The following is a 20,426-nucleotide window of genomic DNA, read 5'->3' as shown; positions in this document are numbered from 1 at the left end:
GGGAACAGGAAAACCTGTAATGTATTCTGTTTGTTTGATGTTAGATCTTTGCAACCTCACCTGGGGGAGTTGTTATGGCAAAGAAGATGGTCCTGTAAAATCCGGGTGACTTTCTAACCGTGTGCTAGTTCATCCTGAGCTGGGGTAGTAGCTGAAGAGAGAGTTCTTACTGATGGCAGGTAGCACCCGCTTCCGGTGCAGACCCAGCGGAATGACAGGGTAGGGAAGGACATGTACCAGTTCAGATTGACACAAACACAGAAGCTGTTTGTGTTTCTTTTGGAAAGGGATTTGACTTATACGTATGCCCTGAAAACACGTGCCTTGCCTCCTGGTTCTTTCCCTCTATGGTAAATACTGACAGGACGGGCTTCTTTGTCATAATTTTGGGTTAATAGATTGGGAGCCAGTAATTCTAGTCAGAGAAAGAGCTGTGCACACATGGAATAATTCCAGGAGGATGCCCAAAAAAGCCTGACAATGATACTGGTGCACAGCAGGGCGCCTTGTCCTCAGTCACCTGGCTCCTCTGTAGATTTCTGTATCTGCACCCACATTTCCCCTGAATTACCGAAAGAACAACTTATCTAGGGACCATTTTGATACCATTGCTGTTTCCTTACTTATAAATGGTGAGATCAATATCTATTCGGCAGGATTTTCATGAGCTCATTATTTGAGTTTTGAATGTAATAAACACAAAAGTTCATAGCCATTATTATTATTATTATTAACGTGTGTATTTCCCATTAAAATTAGATAAATGTAAAATTAGTTTAAAATAAGAATAGTCCACTAGTTATTTATTATATATGTATACATAAATGTATATATATTTACATGTGTTGTTTTATATGTATATATCCCATAATAACTACAGTAAATAGATACAGTTAGAGATCAGCATGGCTCAAGAAATGTGTCACTGTTTGACCAATTTTCTTTGTTTACACTTGTGTTTATGGAATAATTATTACTCACTTTACTCACAGAAGTAACCTAATTTGGACAGTAAGTTATGTAACAGCCCTAACTAAGGATTAAATGGAAATCTTTGATCTCAGAAAAATCTAAGACCAGTTATAGTCCCAATGCCAATGAGTAAGGCATCCACTAGACAACCTGGCTTAAGAAATTTGTATTGGAGACACTAACATTTTTTTTAAAATATATAATACATCTTCAATAGCAGTTACCAAAACAAAGACAAAAACAACAAACTCAGCAGTCATGAGATTTGTCCCTAAAAGGGAACTTTGCACTTGGTAAGGAACATTATGTGTTTATTCTCATGTTTTCTTACAGTTTGCTCCTGGGGTTGACATTAATAGCTGCAAGTTCACGTGGATGGCTTTCGTATTGACTAGAACCCTTTAAGTAGCTGCTGCATTAAAGGTTATTCTGCTATTCAGTTTTTGTCTATTTTTTTTCCTTTTCTTTAACTCCTGGTAATTTCTCTAGTTCTCACAGCTTTTACATTTAACTCCAGCACTTGGAGATTTCAGGCAGTTTTTAAAGGCTCATTTAAAACTTATCAGACAGATGGCATAAATTTATCTATTTTATATCCTAATGTGAAAAAGAGGGAAAGCAAACTAACATTAAGACCTAGGGGTTCCACATGACAAACATAAATTACCTTATTTTGATGACTTCTGAATTTTTGCAAGGAGGATATTTGCTTTCTGCTTTATATAACTTTTCTGTACTTTGTGCAGTTTGATTTTAAAATGTCTTTTCTGCCTCTCTTACTTCTATTTCCTCTCAGAAAGTGTTCTTTCAGTTAGGAAAATATTACTTTAGCAAAACACCCTTTTAACAGTCTCCTTTTAAGCAGCACTGGAAGATGAGTTTTTCCTCCCTTCAATCTGGCCTGGGCATTTTGTATTCACTCTTAGGGTAGATGTACATGTATCTTTTTTTTTTTTTTTTTAACATTTTCAACTGTACCTAAATAGATTAACCTTAAATAGAACTCTTTAGAACTGTCTTATTTCATCTCAAGCTCAACATCAAAGTCAAAACTCTTTACCATTTCTTCTAAACACTTCAAGCTCTCTAACTTCCTAAAATACTCTCTGCTATTCTCCAGACCAGGAGCCTTGGGGTCCAGTGACCCATTTAGGCTGTCACCTGTGGCATAGGTAGAAATGATGGCAGAGTTTTTGAAGTTCACAGGTAAAAGCTATAGGTTAAAATTAAATGTGCAGTATGACTCTTACATTAAGAAACATTTTATTTGAATTTCTAATAGTAAATCTGATTCAGATATTTCTGTACTGCCAACCATATGTAAGGAGAAATTTCATACTACCTAGTTCGTCTTCTTACTCTAGGTTTTTGTGGCCCTAGAGATGATAAAATTAGTGGAGTCATCAAAAGAAAATATTGAGGTTTAGATAATGCACAAACTGATTTACTATGGATTGTGGATTGTTACAGAGGATATAAAAAATGGTTTTTTTTTTCAGTACTGTGACATAGGGAGACTTTTTTAATATAAGTCTCTGGGAACCTAGAGGGAATAAGAGTTATTTTCATTGCTCCTTAAGGATTTCATTGCAATATGTGAAAGTTCTTTATTTGCACCTCTATGGCATTTGCTTTGCATGTTATAAAGCCGTTATTGAATTCAGAAAATAAAATGGAATAAACTATTTGCAGTAGAATACACTAGAGCTAGTCACAAATACAAAGCTTGAACAGGTAGGTTTGGCTTCCCCTTCCTCTGAGAGCCCTGAAAATCATTTGAGAGTTAAACATGCAGGTAAAGACTTCATTACTGCAACCTCATCATGATCTGCTTTTATGTTACAGGCAATGAAAGCTTAGAAGAAAACTATGTCCAGGACAGTAAGATGGGGTTTGTCATCAACGCCATCTACGCCATGGCGCACGGGCTGCAGAACATGCACCACGCCCTCTGCCCCGGCCACGTGGGCCTCTGCGATGCCATGAAGCCCATCGATGGCAGCAAACTCCTGGACTTCCTTATCAAGTCCACGTTCGTCGGCGTGTCTGGAGAGGAGGTGTGGTTTGATGAGAAAGGGGATGCTCCTGGAAGGTAAAGCAGTCTTTTCCGTAATGGATCCAAATAACCTTGTTATCTTCCCTGAGCCAGACAGGTGGATGCTCTGGCTCCCTTTGGTTCCATGGTTTCTAGGCACCACAAGGATAGATACAACTGGACAGCTGAAAGGACAGGGCTAATGTCAGATGGAAATTACATTATAAAGCATTGAAAAACTTACTGGTGAATACGCTGTCTCCTGCATCCTGCCAGTGCCACCACCCGCTACCCAGCAATCCTCCCTGCTCTCCCCTCAGCATGCCTGTGACCCCCCTGCAAGGCCAAGAAACTTAAGAGATTATGTCAGATCAGCAGAGCCCCCCCGGCACTGCTGACACCAGGCCAGCATCTTCCTGATGGATTGGTCTCAATGCCATACTGGTCGTGGAATATTTTAATAACACACCTGCTTACAGAGCTTAATACGTGAAGAAGCCAAGTCCCACTAGGCACCCCCTTCCTCAGGCTAACTCATGTTCCTGCTAACACGTCTCGTGGAACAAGAAAGGAAAGAATTTTCCATCTGGCATCGCTTTCGAGTCTCTATGGCTTCCAAAGAATTAATCAAGAAGCAAAGAAGAATTAAATCTAACTAACTGTATGCATTTTCCCCAAGTTACTTTATATACAGTGTTTTCTGCAGCACTTGTTTTCGTAACTCCAGTCAGAGCTTGTGTACTTGGTACATGGAGAATGGGATCAATGTGAAGAGTAGTTGTGTTCACTCATGGGGATTTTCCAAGGCAAGGGATAATCAGAATAGTGGGGTAACAATTCAGACCTGCAACAGGAAAGAAAAAAAGGCACTCAGTTTGGCTGCTGCAGTTTGCCCACAGTCTTGGTTGTTTTTTTTTTTTTTTTTTTTCATAGGCCCTGTTATCTTTCAGTACATGATTTTGCAGAATGAGAGTTTAGAAAAGCATATGTTGTGATCAAATGGAACATCCAATCATTTAATCCTCATTTCTATAGGCATATTATTTTCCTCTTTTAAAGATGATAAAACTGAATGTCAGAGAAACTAAGAAACTCATCTAAAGTCACCCAGAGAGTAGCTGGTAGAGGCAGTATGGTCTCAATCGGAGGCTTGTAATCTTTTTGCCACAACACGCTGCCTTTTAGCTAATCCTAAAATTAGGCAAAGTTGCTGGCAACCTTCTTAATGGCATTTCAAAAGTACTGTAATAGACTATTTGACTCTAAAAACTTACCCACATATCTCTTTCATATAAACTTAAAGTTCTATGTTTAGAGAGTGCCTTGTGGGGCCCGAGTGGCTTCTCCCTGTTAAAATCCAGCAGCTCAAGGAAGGATAAATGATAAAAGTGATTGTCAGAAGTTAAAGCGACGATTTTATCAGATTCCTTCCAAACTACCAGTTAGGTAGGAGCAGATTTAGATGAAAATGAGAGAGGGAAGGAGGGAATGATGCCAGATCTGGGCATGTGGGAAGCTCCAGGTGCTAAGCACCTTAGGAAATGGTACCAGAAGGAAGAAGTAGGCCTAAGAGTCAGAACACTGACCACCCCCTACAACCCACTTTTAAACTCATGGTTGTTATCCTGGGTTCTGCTGGAAACCAGGCTGTGTAAAGGATTAGATTTGGAATGGAACCTTCCTTCCTTCATGATTCTGTGCAATAACACACACAATGTGCCCAGGACAGGGCCAGATGCATTTCCCACACTCTGTAGGTGTGAGTGTCCTCCCCTTCTCTCTATTTGTAAATTATCCAAAATACAGGCACACAAGTTTAGCTGGTTTCTCCTCCATCTTTTATTGCATGTTTAAATAATGAGCTTTCCCTTGGGTCCCTCTTCAAGGATCATTTCCTCATGCTTGAAGTTGGTCAGCTTAATCTGTGTTCAGTTTCTATTCCAACCACTTTCTACTGTTTGTATGTCCTGTCATACCACCATTCATGCTTTTGGTCCCTCTTGTAATTATTTTAGTTAATAATCATGCTACATAAACTTAATGCATTGAGAGGATGCTGTAAAGTTGCAATTTACACATAAGGATACTCCAAATAACTGCCAACATGTCAGGAAGAGACTCTGGGTTCAAGAGAAAAGAGCAGTGATCACTAAAACACACAGCGCAGGAGAAGACCTCTTTTTAGCAAGTCAGTGTTTTTCCCTTGTTACCTTCAAGCATTTTTTCCTCCAGCTCTTGGAGCTTTTTAGAAGTGTGTTTTTATACCAAAATATTGTGAATTTTTCAGTTTCTAAATGTTAATGAAGTGTGAACTGATTTCTCTTATTGAAATGAGGAAGTTGAAATAAAAGTCTTAGGAAACCGATTTATAGGAAAAAGATATCCTAAAGCTAGCGTTACACTTAAGACTTTGTTGAAAGTATATAAAGAGACTTAACCATGTAATATGGAGTAAAACAGAAAGATTAGAGGAAATGAAAAAGGAAACTACTCACTCACAGCAGGCTGTATAACCATAATGAGTTTAAAGTGGAAAAATATTGAAGGTGTAGATTAGTATCGTTGATCAGTGGGATGAGTGTGAGCTGTCAGCCCGCAGTGAATACCCATGTGGTTATCACTCAGAGAGCTACTCCAAGAGCAACCTGATGTGTCTCAGCAACAGGAGGAATAAGAACCCTCTATTAACCAAAAATCAGAAAGCAGAGAGGTGAATAATGTGCTGCAAGTGTGCCATTCTCTCTTCTCACTCCAGGTAAGTTTTGATCATCCGGAAAAGTAGGAGAAAGACTCCCTTTACTCTTGTAGAGTCCTCTTTCCCTTGAGGGGGCTACTATTTATAGAAATGGCCAGAATCTGGATGTGGAGAAGCCACTAACAACCCTGTGGGTGACAGAATGCACTTGCACATTAAGAACAAGCAGAAAAGCCAATAAAAGATGTTAGTTGTCCAGACAAAGAACTAGGCCAGATATAGCCAATAGATTTCAGATGCCATCTAAGGTTGGTTGGTAATTTCTTCCTGGAGTGCTGGGCTGAGGACAATTCTGAGTCTGAATCAGGTTTAGAGGGATGAAATCCCAGGATGGATTGGGTAGAAGCATTGTAGGGAGAGGGAAGAGAGCTGTGTTAGTTAATTGCCATCTGTTTCTTTGGGTCAAGCGCAAAGAGCGAGAACTTGCCTCCTATATTCTAGGGCAGAAGGGTGAGAACCCTGCCCATGTTCTGCAGGAAAGAATCCCACTTTGCAGAGCCAGGAAAGGAGAATCGGGCGTACATTTTGGGCCAATTGCCATGTGAGTTATAGTTTACTTGGAGTAAAGAGCAACATGGAAAGAAGACTGAAGAATACCTGAGAATTTTCAATGACTGAGAGAGAAATGGCTATGACAACACAAAGATGTTCTCGTATACTTATAGCATAGAAATAAGGAGAGTATTTTAGCACAACAATAGTGCTACACATATGAATGATGCAGTGATATTGCCTTACATGTGCATTTGTCCCGACTGTGAAACAGTTTTTTACATGCCTTATGTTCGTAAATCCCTGCAAGAACCCCGTGAGCCTTAAAGAGTTTAGCAACATTCCAAAGTAGTATAATCTGCTGTTAAAATGTTAGCAAGGCGATTCCAGCTTACACATTCTAACGTCAAATCCTGTGTTTTTTTCCATTGAGTTGGAAAATGCTCTCCACTGCCAGCACAGAGAAATGATGAATCTGGCCCCCCAAACACACTCTGGCTAGAGTAAATATTTCTAAATGTCGATTTTACCGCCATGTAGCCCCACAGCATTTGAAACCACTGAAATAACTGACGCGGATGATTTGGATTCAGAAATGTTTCTCCTAATCAAGGGAGAGACCAGTTTAAATGTCAATGCTCAGGATGTTCAATTCCCAACATCCTTGCTAATTAAAGATGCATTTATCAGATTCCTTGCTCTATTAGCACCTAAAATAGGTACCAGACTTGGTAAAACTCACCTCTTTTAATCCAATGGGATGAAAATAGCAATTGAATGTGAAAAAGAAATTTGGAATAAAAGCAATCAAATTAAAAATTAATGTTAGTAAGAACTGTTACTTGATCAAAAAATAACTATATTCAATATCTTATGGTAACCTAGAATGAAAAAGAATATGAAAAAGTATATATGTATGTGTATGTATGACTGAAATATTATTTGCTGTACACCAGAAACTGACATGACATTGTCAACTGCTAGACTTCAATTAAAAAAAGGTTGAAACAAAAGGATAACTTAGTGAATAATAATTTGAAGGAGATAATGGTCAACTCAGCACATATGGGATTACTTCTTTTGGAGAACAAGCAGAGAGAAAAGTACAAGAATAATATATTCTTTAATATGGATGATATGCAAACAGAGACTGAAGAATGGAAAACATATTTTGGAAAATCAGAGGATACATAACTAAACTAATTAAAATAAACTAACACATTGACAGTAGCTGGTGTTAGGACATGGGGTGATTCTAATTTTTACCTCTCTTCTGTCTATTATTGTCTATTTACCAGATTCCTTTGGTTTCTACGTCATGTCCATGTCATTCTCCAAGACACACATGTCATTTTCTTTGCAGGTATGATATCATGAACCTGCAGTACACTGACGCTAATCGCTATGACTATGTTCACGTTGGAACCTGGCATGAAGGGGTGCTGAACATTGATGATTACAAAATCCAGATGAACAAGAGTGGAGTGGTACGGTCTGTGTGCAGTGAGCCTTGCTTAAAGGGTCAGATTAAGGTAAGCCAGCCACAAATGGATTCTTGGATGATGTCCATAGGAGACCTCCTGCCTGGGCAGAAGTAGAGAAAAACACATTTTTCTTTGAAAATACTGTCCAGGAAAGGGTGTGCCAGGGTTACTGTTCCTGTTCTTGTGTCTAGCAAAAATTGAAACGACAAAGATCGGGAGATGAATAGGCATAGAATAGTCTTTATTCAAATCGCAATGATGAGCTGCAATCTTAAACACAGTGTAGAAAGCAAGAGGATGAGTAATCAAATTAAAAACTGAAACAAAAGTAATGGAAACCAAAACCAGTGATACTGCTTAGTCATAGTTCTAGCTATTGTTAAAGAAAGCAGAAGCTGAACAATGCCAAGTAAGTGTAAAACTAAAATAAAAGAAGTTGAAATGAGGTAACACAGAAGTGCTGCTTGCCTCTTCTCTTTTCTCCACCAAGTTCTTTGATTTTTCCTGAAACTACTGTTTTCCACCCAAGAAAGAGTCCTCACTTTCTAATTATTCTCAGAAGTTTTTTTTTTTTTTTTCCGGTTTGAGGCAAGTGAGTGACCATGATATCACTGTATACTTAAAACTAGAGTAAATAAACATCAAATACTGGGCATTTGACTCAACCTAGTAGAGAGAATTCTTGCAGAAGAAGGCATAGAAACAGCACTCTCTGTTTCCCGTGCTATTTAAAACCAAACTGCCTGATGCACCGGGAATGGAGCATAGGGGAGTGATTGTGAACTGGTAGGGGTGTGCATTAAATGACCTGATAGGTCTCTCCCATCTCTAATTTTCTGTGATTCATCTCTGGGAACAGACTAGCTGTCACGTAAATGTCACAAAGCACAGCTGGAGGTGCAATGGGTACTGTGTGAGGCTCCTGCTCTCTTGCTATGGAGCTGCACTGCTGCGCCGTTCGCAGGAGCTGCAGAAGCGCCCTCCACCCTCAGAAGATGCCCTGAGACGTCTACTGAAGGGTCCTTAGGGCAAGAGGCTGGTAGTGTTGGTGCAGCAGCTGGAAAAGCTTTCTCTCTACTGATCAAAGAAGGTAGAGGATCTGGAACCTCCAACATGTTTTAGCAACTGAGAAGAGCTTTCTGGGTGGACTCAGACTCTCAGTGGATTCAGTCACTTTGAGTTAGAAAAAAATTTCTAAGGCAACTCACCTGAGGTTTTAATGTTAGTGCTTTCTTTGCATATGTGATATTAAAATATTTAATAATTGTCTTGACAACTAACCAATCAAAATGAACTCCATTTTAGTGCTATAATGGGATGTTGGAGGCCTCCTACCATGCCCATGGTTAATCCTTGAGTTGTCGGATCACAGGAAGATTTAGGTGAGGAATCCTGCACAGATAGGGTAGTGTGGGGCAGTCAGGATGCTTGACGACACCATTAGTTTCTACCCAATGTAGAAGTATTTCAGAAATGTGAGAACGTCTCCGGCCAAATCAGTGTGTATGGGGTGGGTATCAGTGCTGCTTCTCCCCGTAAATCCAGTTCTGATTCTTGTCCAGATGGAAGTTTTCCCATGAGGCTGTCTAGTGGTATGTAGGAATCTATCCTCTGAAATCAGGGGCCTACAACTTCTCTTTGACTATTGCCACAAGATGCCAGACCACTAAACCCTGTGCCGGTCAGCTTCTCTAGGTGGTAGGGAAAACCAGACATCTGAGACCGACGTCATATGACTGGGACAGGCCGGAAGCCCCGGGCTCTATGCACTTCTGTGACCCAAAGGGCACGTCACATGTTCGACTCAGGTCTCCTTTCACTGAGTGTTTAGTGCAGAGAACTGCTGTGAAAAAGTTGATAGAATGAGAAAGTTTGGTTTTTCAGAGTATAAGAAAAGCAAACAAGCAAAGCAAGCCCTGGCAAGAGAATGCAAACCATTCCAAAGACGCTCCACACTCTCGCTCGCTTTCACAGTCCCCTCCTGTTACTCTGACTGCTGCCAGGCCGGGAACAGGGCTCACACACCACGTGCAGTCCCATTTGAACATTCCAGAGGAGAGGCCTTCCTCCCGCCCCCAAGTTCGGAGGAAAAGCTGTCTGCATAGATACTAGAGTATTTCTGGCACCACATGTGCGTTACACCTGTGCAGTGTTATCAAAGGAGATCCCAGAAATCGTTCCTGAGCCATTACAGAGTTCTCGCTATAAATGCAGGTCCCTTGGGGTCCAATTTTTGTAATACTGGTACCCTGCAGGATGGAAAGTGTGCCTGTTCTCAAAGCACCTGGAGTCAAGGTGAGGGGGATATTTGTTTCCCATAAGCACCATGGGAGGTATGGAAACAAATGAAATCTGAATCCCATTTACCAAATAATAGCATTTATATTCTTATACCATCTATTTGCCACCTACCAGGCCCAGGATGCAGAGCCAGATCTCTAAGTAGCCACGACAGAGACTGAAGAGAAGCAACTTAAAAGGCGACCTTAGGACTTGCACTTGTATTAACTGAGAACCATAACCTTTAGGAGAGGATTATTCATTTAAAATATCAAATGCCACTTAAAATGATGGAATAATCATTTGACTTCTTTTGTGGTAAACTTTGGAACTTTCTTCTGGTCATTTCCTTTGAAGTAGTTAAAAGTCCAGATTTCTTATGTTATTGATTTTTAGAAATATAACTATAATATCTTACAGATATAATATTTTATGGAGGCAGAAACTGATTTCAATCATACCACAGACACAGGTAAATAAAATCAGACTTTCATTGTTGTTCCTTATATTAGTCAGGGTTCAGTCAGGAAAAAAAAGAACCTATGCTCGGTAGGTTCAAGTTTTATATTTTTAATATAAAATACTGGTTATGAAAGTAAAAGGGGGAACTGGGGCAACTCAGAAATGAGCAACAGCAGGAATCATTTCCACCCTGGGGCTAGATGGACATGGGGAATGTCACAGCTACTACCTGAGATGCCCCCCAAGGTGGGAAGAGGAAGATACCTGGATATTGTGGCTTCTCCTCTCTCTGTCTGTTCAGTCTCCCATTAGATAATTCCATTTTCCCAACACTATCCAGAAAGACAGCCTGGAGAATGCAGTTCATCGGTACTTAGCTCAGATTCCCCTGAACCCCTGATGCTAAGCAAGTCTTAAGTGCTAATGCATTATTGGGAGGTGCAACCCCAGGGAAGCAAGAGTGCGGGGAAAAGTGAAGGGAGACATGGAAGCACGGAAAAACACCACCACCAGGAAGGTGATGCGTCGTTGAGCAGGACGCTGCCTCACTGAGCACAGTTAGTCACTCAGCCTCCTAGAGATCTCTGGACGGGCTGCTCGGACTCTCCGCTGCAGGAAGGGGAGAAGGATGTATGTACTCATGCCATTCTGTTTTCTGTTTCCTGTGGTCAACGTTTGCTCACAGGAAGTAGCATCACCTGACCCCTTTAGACAGCTGCTGAGGAAGCCAGGGTCCACATCCTGTTATATGGCCCTTCTTCGGATTTGGAAGCAGTTGGGGGAGTGGAAGCCTCTGTGGGTCTGTTCTGGGCTCCTGCTGTGGTGGGTGCAGTGGAGGTGGCTGTGGAACCCAGTGCCTCCTTCACGGAAGAGAGCCAGCTGGAGATGCCAGAAGATGACACAACAGTGGTGGAAGCTGAGGTAGGGGCTGAAGAAGTGTCCAGAACCCCCAAGAACTAATGGCCAAGGGCCTAAGAGACAGGCCAGGCAAAAAGAATCAGAGGCAGCACATTAAATGCAGACAACAGAACTGCACGCTAACAGCAAGGGCCTGGCACGTGTACTGGCCTCCCGTACCAAGCCTGCTGCTGTTTTCCTTGGTGTGGGGGAGGGCAGGAAAGATGTAGGAAGGAACGAAAAGGCAGAGGAGGGGAAAGTGAAGGAAAGGAGAAGGAGGCAGTAGAGATCAGAGATTAAGTTTTATCAAATTTATTCTTGTGCAAGTATAAAAAGGGATGCCTTATGGACATCATTTCAATTACTCCTTTAAACAACTGTTTAAAAGGGGAATAATCACCCTCATTTTATAGATGAGGAATCTGAGGCCCAGAGGGTTTGCAGACTTTCTCAGCTAGCAAATAAATGCTGGAGCTGGGCTTGGAACCAACCCAAAGCTCTTTATCAACCCACAGCCACATGTTGTTCAACCATCTTTCATTGTATGAACTGGCATACCTCCTACAAATGCAAATTTCAATTGCTAAGCCTTATTTTCTCAACAGTTCATAGGAAAATTATAGAGATCCACTTTAAAAATACTGAGGGAACAAAATCTGGAATTAAGGAGGCAATCAATATTTGTGAGAGCTGACAGGAGAGTTTAGCAGAGACAAGGAAATGGGCAGAAAAGTTGAGGGAAAGGATCATGGAGGTTGCTTTCACTGCTCTCCTATTCTTTCCCCGCCCACCCTTTTTTTTTTTTCCCTCCCCTTAAGTTTGTTTTCAGATTCTTTACTCCAAGATGATGGTTTGAGTCTGGGAGGCTGGACATGGAGTGTGAAGATGATCATCATTTCCCCTATTCCCACATGGACAATAAGACAGAATTATGGAGACATTAGGTGAACAAGGACTATATCATAAGTGGTCCTTCATTACACATGCCATATCGTCATATAGTAAAATATACCTTCTATATGTGGGGAATAGCCCAGATACACGTATTTTTTTTACAAACTGTAGACTTCAGAATTCGGTTAACCATTTTTTCCCATTTGAAAGTGAGGAGCAAATGTCATGAAACTTCATATCTTCATACCTCAGCTTTTGTTTTCTAAGAATAAGGGCAATTCTCACATGGCCGTAAGACCACCTAAGAAAATTAGCAATAACATCATCATTTATAACTCTCCTGCCCACCTCAGCTTTCTCTTTTTGTGAGTCAAAATGAACCACCCATTTAAATTGTTCATAGTTAATGTCACCATTTTTGCAACCAATGAAACAATAATATGGTTCCTTCATTAAGCAATATTTTCTAAATTCTACTGTAGGATGGCAAATTCTCAATATAAATTGTCCACAAGAAAATAAAAAGTTCTTTATCTGAGAAGCTTATGATTATATACTGATGAGGTGATCTGCCCTGGCTACTAAAAACATATTGGCTAAAATTCTGAAAAAAGTTGAAAAAATATTTTTGTGTGTTTTATTATGCATATGAAAACATAAAATTATTATAGTCTCTCTGGATGAGGAGGAATCTTTGGAAGAACTGGTCATAATGAGAAACTCTACAGAATCATCATTCATTTATCCACAGCCACTCTGAGTAGTACCTACACCTTCACCTCTCATGCTTTGACTGGGGTTTACACTGGTCTCCTGGTTACTGAATCTTTTGGTGATCACCTTATCCTCAGACCTAGCTTGTCTGCCACGTCTGGAGACAGGTGCCCACCGGAGCTGCTGCTGAGTCACGTGACACTGGGCAGAGCAGGAACGCAGCAGAACTGCTGTGCCTGGGAGGTGGCAGTGGCTGAAGCGGGGCCCATTTTCCCTTTTCAGCAGACATTTACTGAAGTGTAACACACGTACGGAAAAGTAGAGGAGGAAGGCAATAGTATGGACACCCGGGGCACTCTTACTGCCGGTCTTCGCTCTAGCTGCTCCCGCTGCGCGGGACCCACTTCACCAGGTATACCAGAAAGCTTACTCCCTGCCCTCTCTCAAGTCTTTACTTGACTAGCATGTTTCTTAGTGAGGCCTTACCTGACCGCCACATGCAAAACTGCAATCCCCACTTCCAGGTGCCTCCCTATCAGGCCTGGGGCTAAGGTGAGGCACCTAAGGTACAGACATTAAAGAGACCCCATTCTCAGAGACCTGCAAGTGCAGGGGGCAGGGTACGTGCACAGCCCTGAGGGTGAGTGCCCCTTTAAATCTGATCCCTAGGCACTAGGCTTGTGCCTTACTTTGGTCCCTGCCCTGAACCCTATTCCTCCTTTATGTGGTAGTTTTTTCAAGCCCTTCTCTAGAATGACAGTTCCCCAAGAATGGGGCTATTGTCTGTTTTATTGTATTTCTAGATTTTTTATAGTGCCTGGCACTGTAAATGCATAATGTGAATAAATGAATGGATGAATGATTGAACATATATGCTCTGCATAGGCATTTCATTCCTCCTGCCAGCAGTACACTGAGTACATCATGTGAGATTCTGAGCTTCTTACCTCAGTGATCATCAGTTCTTTTCATTTATTTGTCCCCATGCAGAGCACCATGTCTGGCATGCTGAGCCACTAAATAAAGATTGGCTAAGTGAATATATAGCTACCAACCTCAGAGATACAATTTTGGTTCCCAGCGTAACATGCTATCATTGTGACAGCCATTATTACACTAGGAAGAGCCTGATTCTTGAGAATAACTGGAGATAATGTGACTGAGGTTTGCACAAAGTACTATCCCCTTGGCAGCTGTTTCCTCATCTGCAAAATGAGCATAATTAACTTAGTCCATGGAATGGTTGTGAGGGTTAGTGTAGTTCTGTACAGGGTGCCTAGCACATAGTCTGGTTCCATACGTGTCTGTTGTTGTGATCGTTTTATATTCCTATATGATTTTTGTTACATTTTCCTCTAATAAATTACAAAATAGACATTTTCCCAAATGGATATTTTTCTTTAGTTCTTGCAAAATTCTCTACACTTTCCTCTTATTTTTTTATTCTCTTTGAACTCTTCATTTTTATTTCCTCTGTTTATGTTGTATTCCATATTATTTCCCTCTTCTTTTTCATATACATTACTGAGTAATTAATATGTGCCAAGAACTATGCTAGCGCTGTGAATGCAAAGGAAACTTAAACATGACCCCTTCCTCTGAGGAACTCGTAATGCAGCTGGAAAAACATATATCAGCAGTTAGGGTCCATTGTTGCCCAAGCTCTCATACTGGGCACGGGGGGGACACAGGAGGGTAGGACTAGCCCTTCTCTCTTCCAGCTGATTCTCCTACAGTCCTAATTGGGTAGCCCAGTGTCTTTATTCTGTTTAGTCTTCTAGGCATTTCCCTTCTGAAGAAAAATTTCTCTGTTCCCTTTGATTTATCATTACTTTTCCTTCATTATATCCTCCTGATGCTGTTTATTTTCTTTTGCCCTTTTTCTAAATAAAGCCTAAATTTTGAAAAAATTAGGTTATTTCAGAAATGTGGTCATAAGGTGAATATTTGATTTCCTATGGCATAAATTCTTTGACTCCTATAGAGTATATGGAATTAAATCATATCCGTGTGCAAAGCAGCAGGTCATCTAGCCTCACTAACAATAAACAGAGCATCATGTACACAGGGCATAAAAGGAATCAAAACAGTCCCAGTGTCTTGGAAAGTCTTAATCCTTCAAGGGCAGTTTCAGTGAAATATCAAATCCCTTACCATGACTCAGAGCTGTCATAAAAGTGCTTTACTATAACAAAAATGAAACAATAACTTTATTCAGCTTTTGAGCATATACAACAGGCAAAAGAAATATCAGTTAGTACAAAAAATATAAAAATAAAATTTTAAATTTTGGCGATATTGGGGAGAGTAAAACATAAATTAGAGACAGTAATCTAAGAATGAAAAAAACAATATCTGAATGAAACATACCTACTGTATATATCTGAAACAATTAGAGGACAAAAGCTAACTTGTGGTGATAAAATACCAAATATATTTTAATTATAGAGAATTCCAAATAAAGTAATGTTTCAAAGGGCTCGCTGCTCCAGAAATACTTCCCAGAGCTTGTGATGTTGTGTCAGAACTCAGAAGTAGTGCCATAGATGGACTGATGGAGGAAAGATGATATTCTAAATGGAAAGGAATATTCTTTCTTTTATTAAAATATATATGTTTCTTTACTATATTGTTTCATGTTAAAACCATGGATTAAACAACTCACGCACTCTCTCTCTTCTGCCCTCCTTAAAATCTGTTCTCCAAATAGCAGCCATAATGATCCTTGCAAAAAGCAAGCCAGATGAAAAACAAATTAGGCTATGTAACTACCCTACTTCAAACCTCTCTCAAAAACAAAGTTCTGTGGACATTAATGAGGACATAAGCAGGGGGTGGCATAGAGGCAGCTCTTCCTTGTTTGGCAAACTTACGTAACAGACTATTAACAGTCAAAGTTATGTGCAGAAACGAGGTCCAGGGACTAAGTGAATGCCTGACCATAGAGCTTGTGTTTCAAAAGTGTAGGAAAAGTGAGGCACTAAGGTTCCTTGAGTGGCCCAATTCTATTTTTAAGAACTACTGCACTCAACACTCATTCATTGGCCTCCTACTGTGTGTTCCTGATACATTTCTTGATAACTATGATCTGATAACAATGAAAGTATGGCGTGATTCCCTTCTCTTGAGGAGCCCACAGGCCATTCAAACAATTTTGGCAGCTGTGTGCATGTTACTCTGGAGTGAGAAGAAATTAGAGGCATGTTGTATGACTGGAAGATAGGGACCAGAATTCAGGTTTCTGAGTCTAGAGGGGTGACTCTGAGATAGAAAAGACAAATCCCATATTTTAGGCATTGTATGGCGAAAATACACATATTTGGTGGTTGAATAAAGAAGTAATAAAAAATAACTCCATTTGAGCAGTTCCATTTTCATTACTTATTAGAAGTATAAGCTAATCATTTATTTAATCATTTAGTCATTGACAGCCTAATTTTAAACATTTCCCATGTGCCAGTTACTCATATGATCTACCTTCACCAGTCATCCTGTACAAATACATTTTCTTAGCATTATTATCTTATGAATTTGTCTAGTTTGTAGTATTCATTTTACAGTGAGAGAAAAAGATAAAGTTGATTGAAGAGATATACAGTGTTGTGTGACAGCTCTTATTGTGCTTCTTATAATAATTAAAATTAGAAAACAGTATTCATTACTAATTCAATTTTTCTCTTATCACTTAGAAAAATTTATAATTTGGAATGTAAATTTCTCCTGATTATTCTGAGGATAAGTGTGAATTTTTTCAAAGACTTAATTTAATTCTACTTTCTAAAGTTATTTGAAAGTTACAGGAGAAATAGAAAAACCTTTACGTTTTCTGAAAATATACTGTCACTGGATATTTTTCATGTAATTCTAAAACAGTGGTATAAATTTTGACCTGATTTGCAAGAAGATAATTTTATTTTCACAAAGAAACTATAATGTTTGTATAATAATATTTAGTTTAATTTCTGACTTTACATATGAGAAATATTTGATAATGTTTAATAGTTAGGGAGGGACTTCAGTTTCTACCCATGAGGGAGTAAGAGTATAGATTTTGCCTTCTGCTGTAAACAACCAGAAAACTTGACACAATGCATGAAATAACTGGGATCAGACTTTGGAAAACAGTGCATGACCTTGATTCCAAGAAAGTGAAACAAACAAGGTGAACCCTGAAATGACTCAGGCTTTCTGCCTGGAGGCAATTTCCTTGTTGCTGTTTAGTGAGAAAGAAACAGAGCTTGGCTGTCTTGATAATTTAGGAAGACAGAAATCAGAGTTTAGAAAGGCCAAGGCAGCTAGAATTTGTAGTACAGAGGAAGGAAGAGGTTGGATCTATGCAGGAAGAGTCCCAGAATTTGGCATTCGAGCTCCCCTGAGTATTTGACCGAATCTGTATGAATAGAGTAGAATTCAGAAAGTCCAGATAAAGAACAACTGCTGATGAGTTGGATTCCCAGAGGTAACACAAGGCCAAGAGTTGTCCTAGTTTCTACAGGCCAGAGTGGAGGTACCTTGTTGAATACACAAAGAATTAAGTAGAGACCCCAGTAGATCCATAACTTAATAATGAGGCTAAACTATTCCTAGAGTAGAGACTATTTAGGCTTGCCAGGAAAGATTAAAAACAAGGCTCAAAGTGATCTACAAGTAACTTAGATGACTTCCAGAACAAAGGGCAGTACTTCTTAAGAAAAAAAAAATCCAGCACTCTACAACTTATGTACACAACATCCAGCATCTGATCAATTTTTTAGACATATGATAAAGTGAGAAAATGTGACAGAATACCAGAAGGAAAATCAAGCAATAGGAGCAGTACCAGATATCATATTGATGATGGAATTAGTAGTCAAGAATATTAAAATATCAGGTATCACCTCACACGAGTCAGAATGGCCATCATTCAAAAGTCCACAAATGATGAATACTGGAGAGGCTATGAAGAAAAGGGAACCTTCCTACACTGCTGGTGGGAATGTAGTTTGGTGCAGCCACTGTGGAAAACAGTATGGAGATTCCTCAAAAGGTTAGGAATAGACTTCATATGACCCAGGAATCCCACTCCTGGGCATATATCCAGAAGGAACCCTACTTCAAAAAGACACCTGCACCCCAATGTTCATAGCAGCACTATTTACAATAGCCAAGACATGGAAACAGCCTAAACGTCCATCTCCAGATGACTGGATAAAGAAGATGTGATATATTTATACAATGGAATACTATTCAGCCACGAAAACAACATAATGCCATTTGCAGCAACATGGATGTCCCTGGAGAACGTCATTCTAAGTGAAATAAGCCAGAAAGAGAAAGAAAAATACCATATGAAATCACTCATGATTTCTGTGGAATCCAAAAAAAGAACATAAATACAAAACAGACTCATAGACATAGAATACAAACTTGTGTTTCCAAGGGGCCAGGGGGTGGGAAGGGACAGACTGGGATTTCAAAATCTGTAGATACTGATAGGCATATGCAGAATAGATAAGCAAGATTATACTGTATAGCACAGGGAAATATATACAAGATCTTGTGGTAGCTCACAGCAAAAAAAAAATGTGACAATGAATGTATGTACGTTCATGTATAACTGAAAAATTGTGCTCTACACTGGAATTTGACGCAACATTGTAAAATGACTATAATTCAATTAAAAATGTTAAAAAAGGAATATTAAAATATCTACTATAAATACATACTAAAGGATTTTAAAGAAAACATACATATCATAAGAAAACAAGTAGAAATGTAAGAATATAACAAAATGGAATTTATACCATGAAAAATAAAATACATTAGAGATAATACTTTAATGGATGGGATTAACAGCATGTTAGACATTATGGAAGTAAAGATCAGGAACTTAAAACATAACAATAGAGAATGGCCGAATGAGGCAGAGAGAGCGAAAAACAAACTTAAAGAAATGAACAGGCTCTCAGGAACTTGTGGAGTACCATGAAGAGGCATACCATAAGTGCAGTTGGAAACCCAAAAGGACAGGGGATAGAGACAAGCCAGAAAAAAAATTAAGAAATGATGACTGAAAAAATTTCAAAAATAATGAAAATGTAAACACAAATCCATGGAGCTCAACAAATCTTGAGGAAGATAAACATGAAGAAGACATAATTAAATTGCTAAAAACCAGGGATAAAAAGGAAACTCTTTATATCAGCCATGATTAAAAAATAAAGGTCTGTGACACAGAGAGACTTATCAGAAACCATATGCAAGACAAGAAACAAATGATATCTTCAAAATGTTGGGGGAAAAAAAAAACTTTCAAACTAGATGTCTATTCCCTACAATAATGGAAGGGCATAAACTGCTGAAAGAAAGAAAAAGCTGTCAACTTAAATTTCTATACCAAGTGAAAATATTTTCTCAAAAATTAAGTCAAAATAAAGACTTTTCAAAAAAAAGCTGAAAGAAGTCAATTTTCAGATCAGCACTATAGTAAATATTAAAGAAAGTTCTTCATTCAGAAGAAAATTATACCAGATAGATATGAGTCAATACAAAGGAATTAAAAGCACCAGAAATCACGAATGCATGGGTAAATATAAAATATAATAATATTTTTCTTATTGCAAAAATTTATCTCAAAGATGATTGCTTAAAGCAAGAATGGCAACTTATTATGTGAGGGAGTTATAAAATCTGTGTAGGTAAAATATTTTATAACTGTAACCCTAAGAATGGGAGGGAGAAAAAAAAGGATTTTGCTGTAAGGGACTTACATTATCCATGAAATTGTATAACATTATTTGAATATAGACTGTGATAAGTTAAAAGTGCATATTGCCAACTCTTCAACAACTACTGAAACAAAACAAAGAAGTTTAGCCGGTATGTCACTATAAATAAATCCTTGGATGAAAGGCAGACATCATCAGATGAGAGGTGCAAGCAATATTGAATTAATGTTTACAAGAAACTCACTTTTAATTCAATTTTTTTAATGCAATGTTTTTTGATGTTTATTTTTGTATTGTGTAAGTGAAAAAGTACTTACCAAACAAATTGAAAATGGGAGAAAGTTTAAACTGGTCACATAAAAAGCAATTCTTCAGCAATTTTGAACTAGTAATTTTTCTTCCAACGATCCATGTGATCTTTTGAATTCACTAGAGCTAGTTACAAGATCAGTAATAAGGTTACACTTTCTTAGCCATTAATCTGTTTTTATTTATACAAAGCTGCTTAGTCTTTGATAATTACAACAAAAATTCCATAATTTCTCAGTTTTTATGAATTTATAAGGTTTTATTACATAGGAACTTACGTGGTTAAACATTACTTGCTTTTACAGAGAAGAAAAATGTATTTTTACTTTTCTGAGAATTATTAATACATATTAACATAAATATTGATAAAACTCAACTTTTTCACTCCCTTTATAAAATAAATTAGCCTTGAAAAGTCTCCAAAT

At 38.8% G+C, this 20,426-nt stretch overlaps 1 protein-coding gene across 1 annotated transcript in view; it reads left to right on the top strand.

Moving 5' to 3' along the window:
- The window catches only part of GRM1 (glutamate metabotropic receptor 1), a 349,171-nt gene that overhangs the window by 281,209 nt on the left and 47,536 nt on the right, over positions 1 to 20,426 (top strand). Inside the window, exons 5-6 of the mRNA XM_010983731.3 lie at positions 2,818 to 3,064; positions 7,618 to 7,786. Coding sequence (XP_010982033.2) covers positions 2,818 to 3,064; positions 7,618 to 7,786 — 416 coding nt within the window. The remainder of the gene's footprint in view (positions 1 to 2,817; positions 3,065 to 7,617; positions 7,787 to 20,426) is intronic.

The sequence above is a fragment of the Camelus dromedarius genome, chromosome 6, assembly GCF_036321535.1.
Source record: "Camelus dromedarius isolate mCamDro1 chromosome 6, mCamDro1.pat, whole genome shotgun sequence".
Taxonomy (NCBI): domain Eukaryota; kingdom Metazoa; phylum Chordata; class Mammalia; order Artiodactyla; family Camelidae; genus Camelus; species Camelus dromedarius.
Note: the sequence above shows the minus strand (reverse complement) of the source record. Positions and strands in the feature narration are given on the sequence as shown.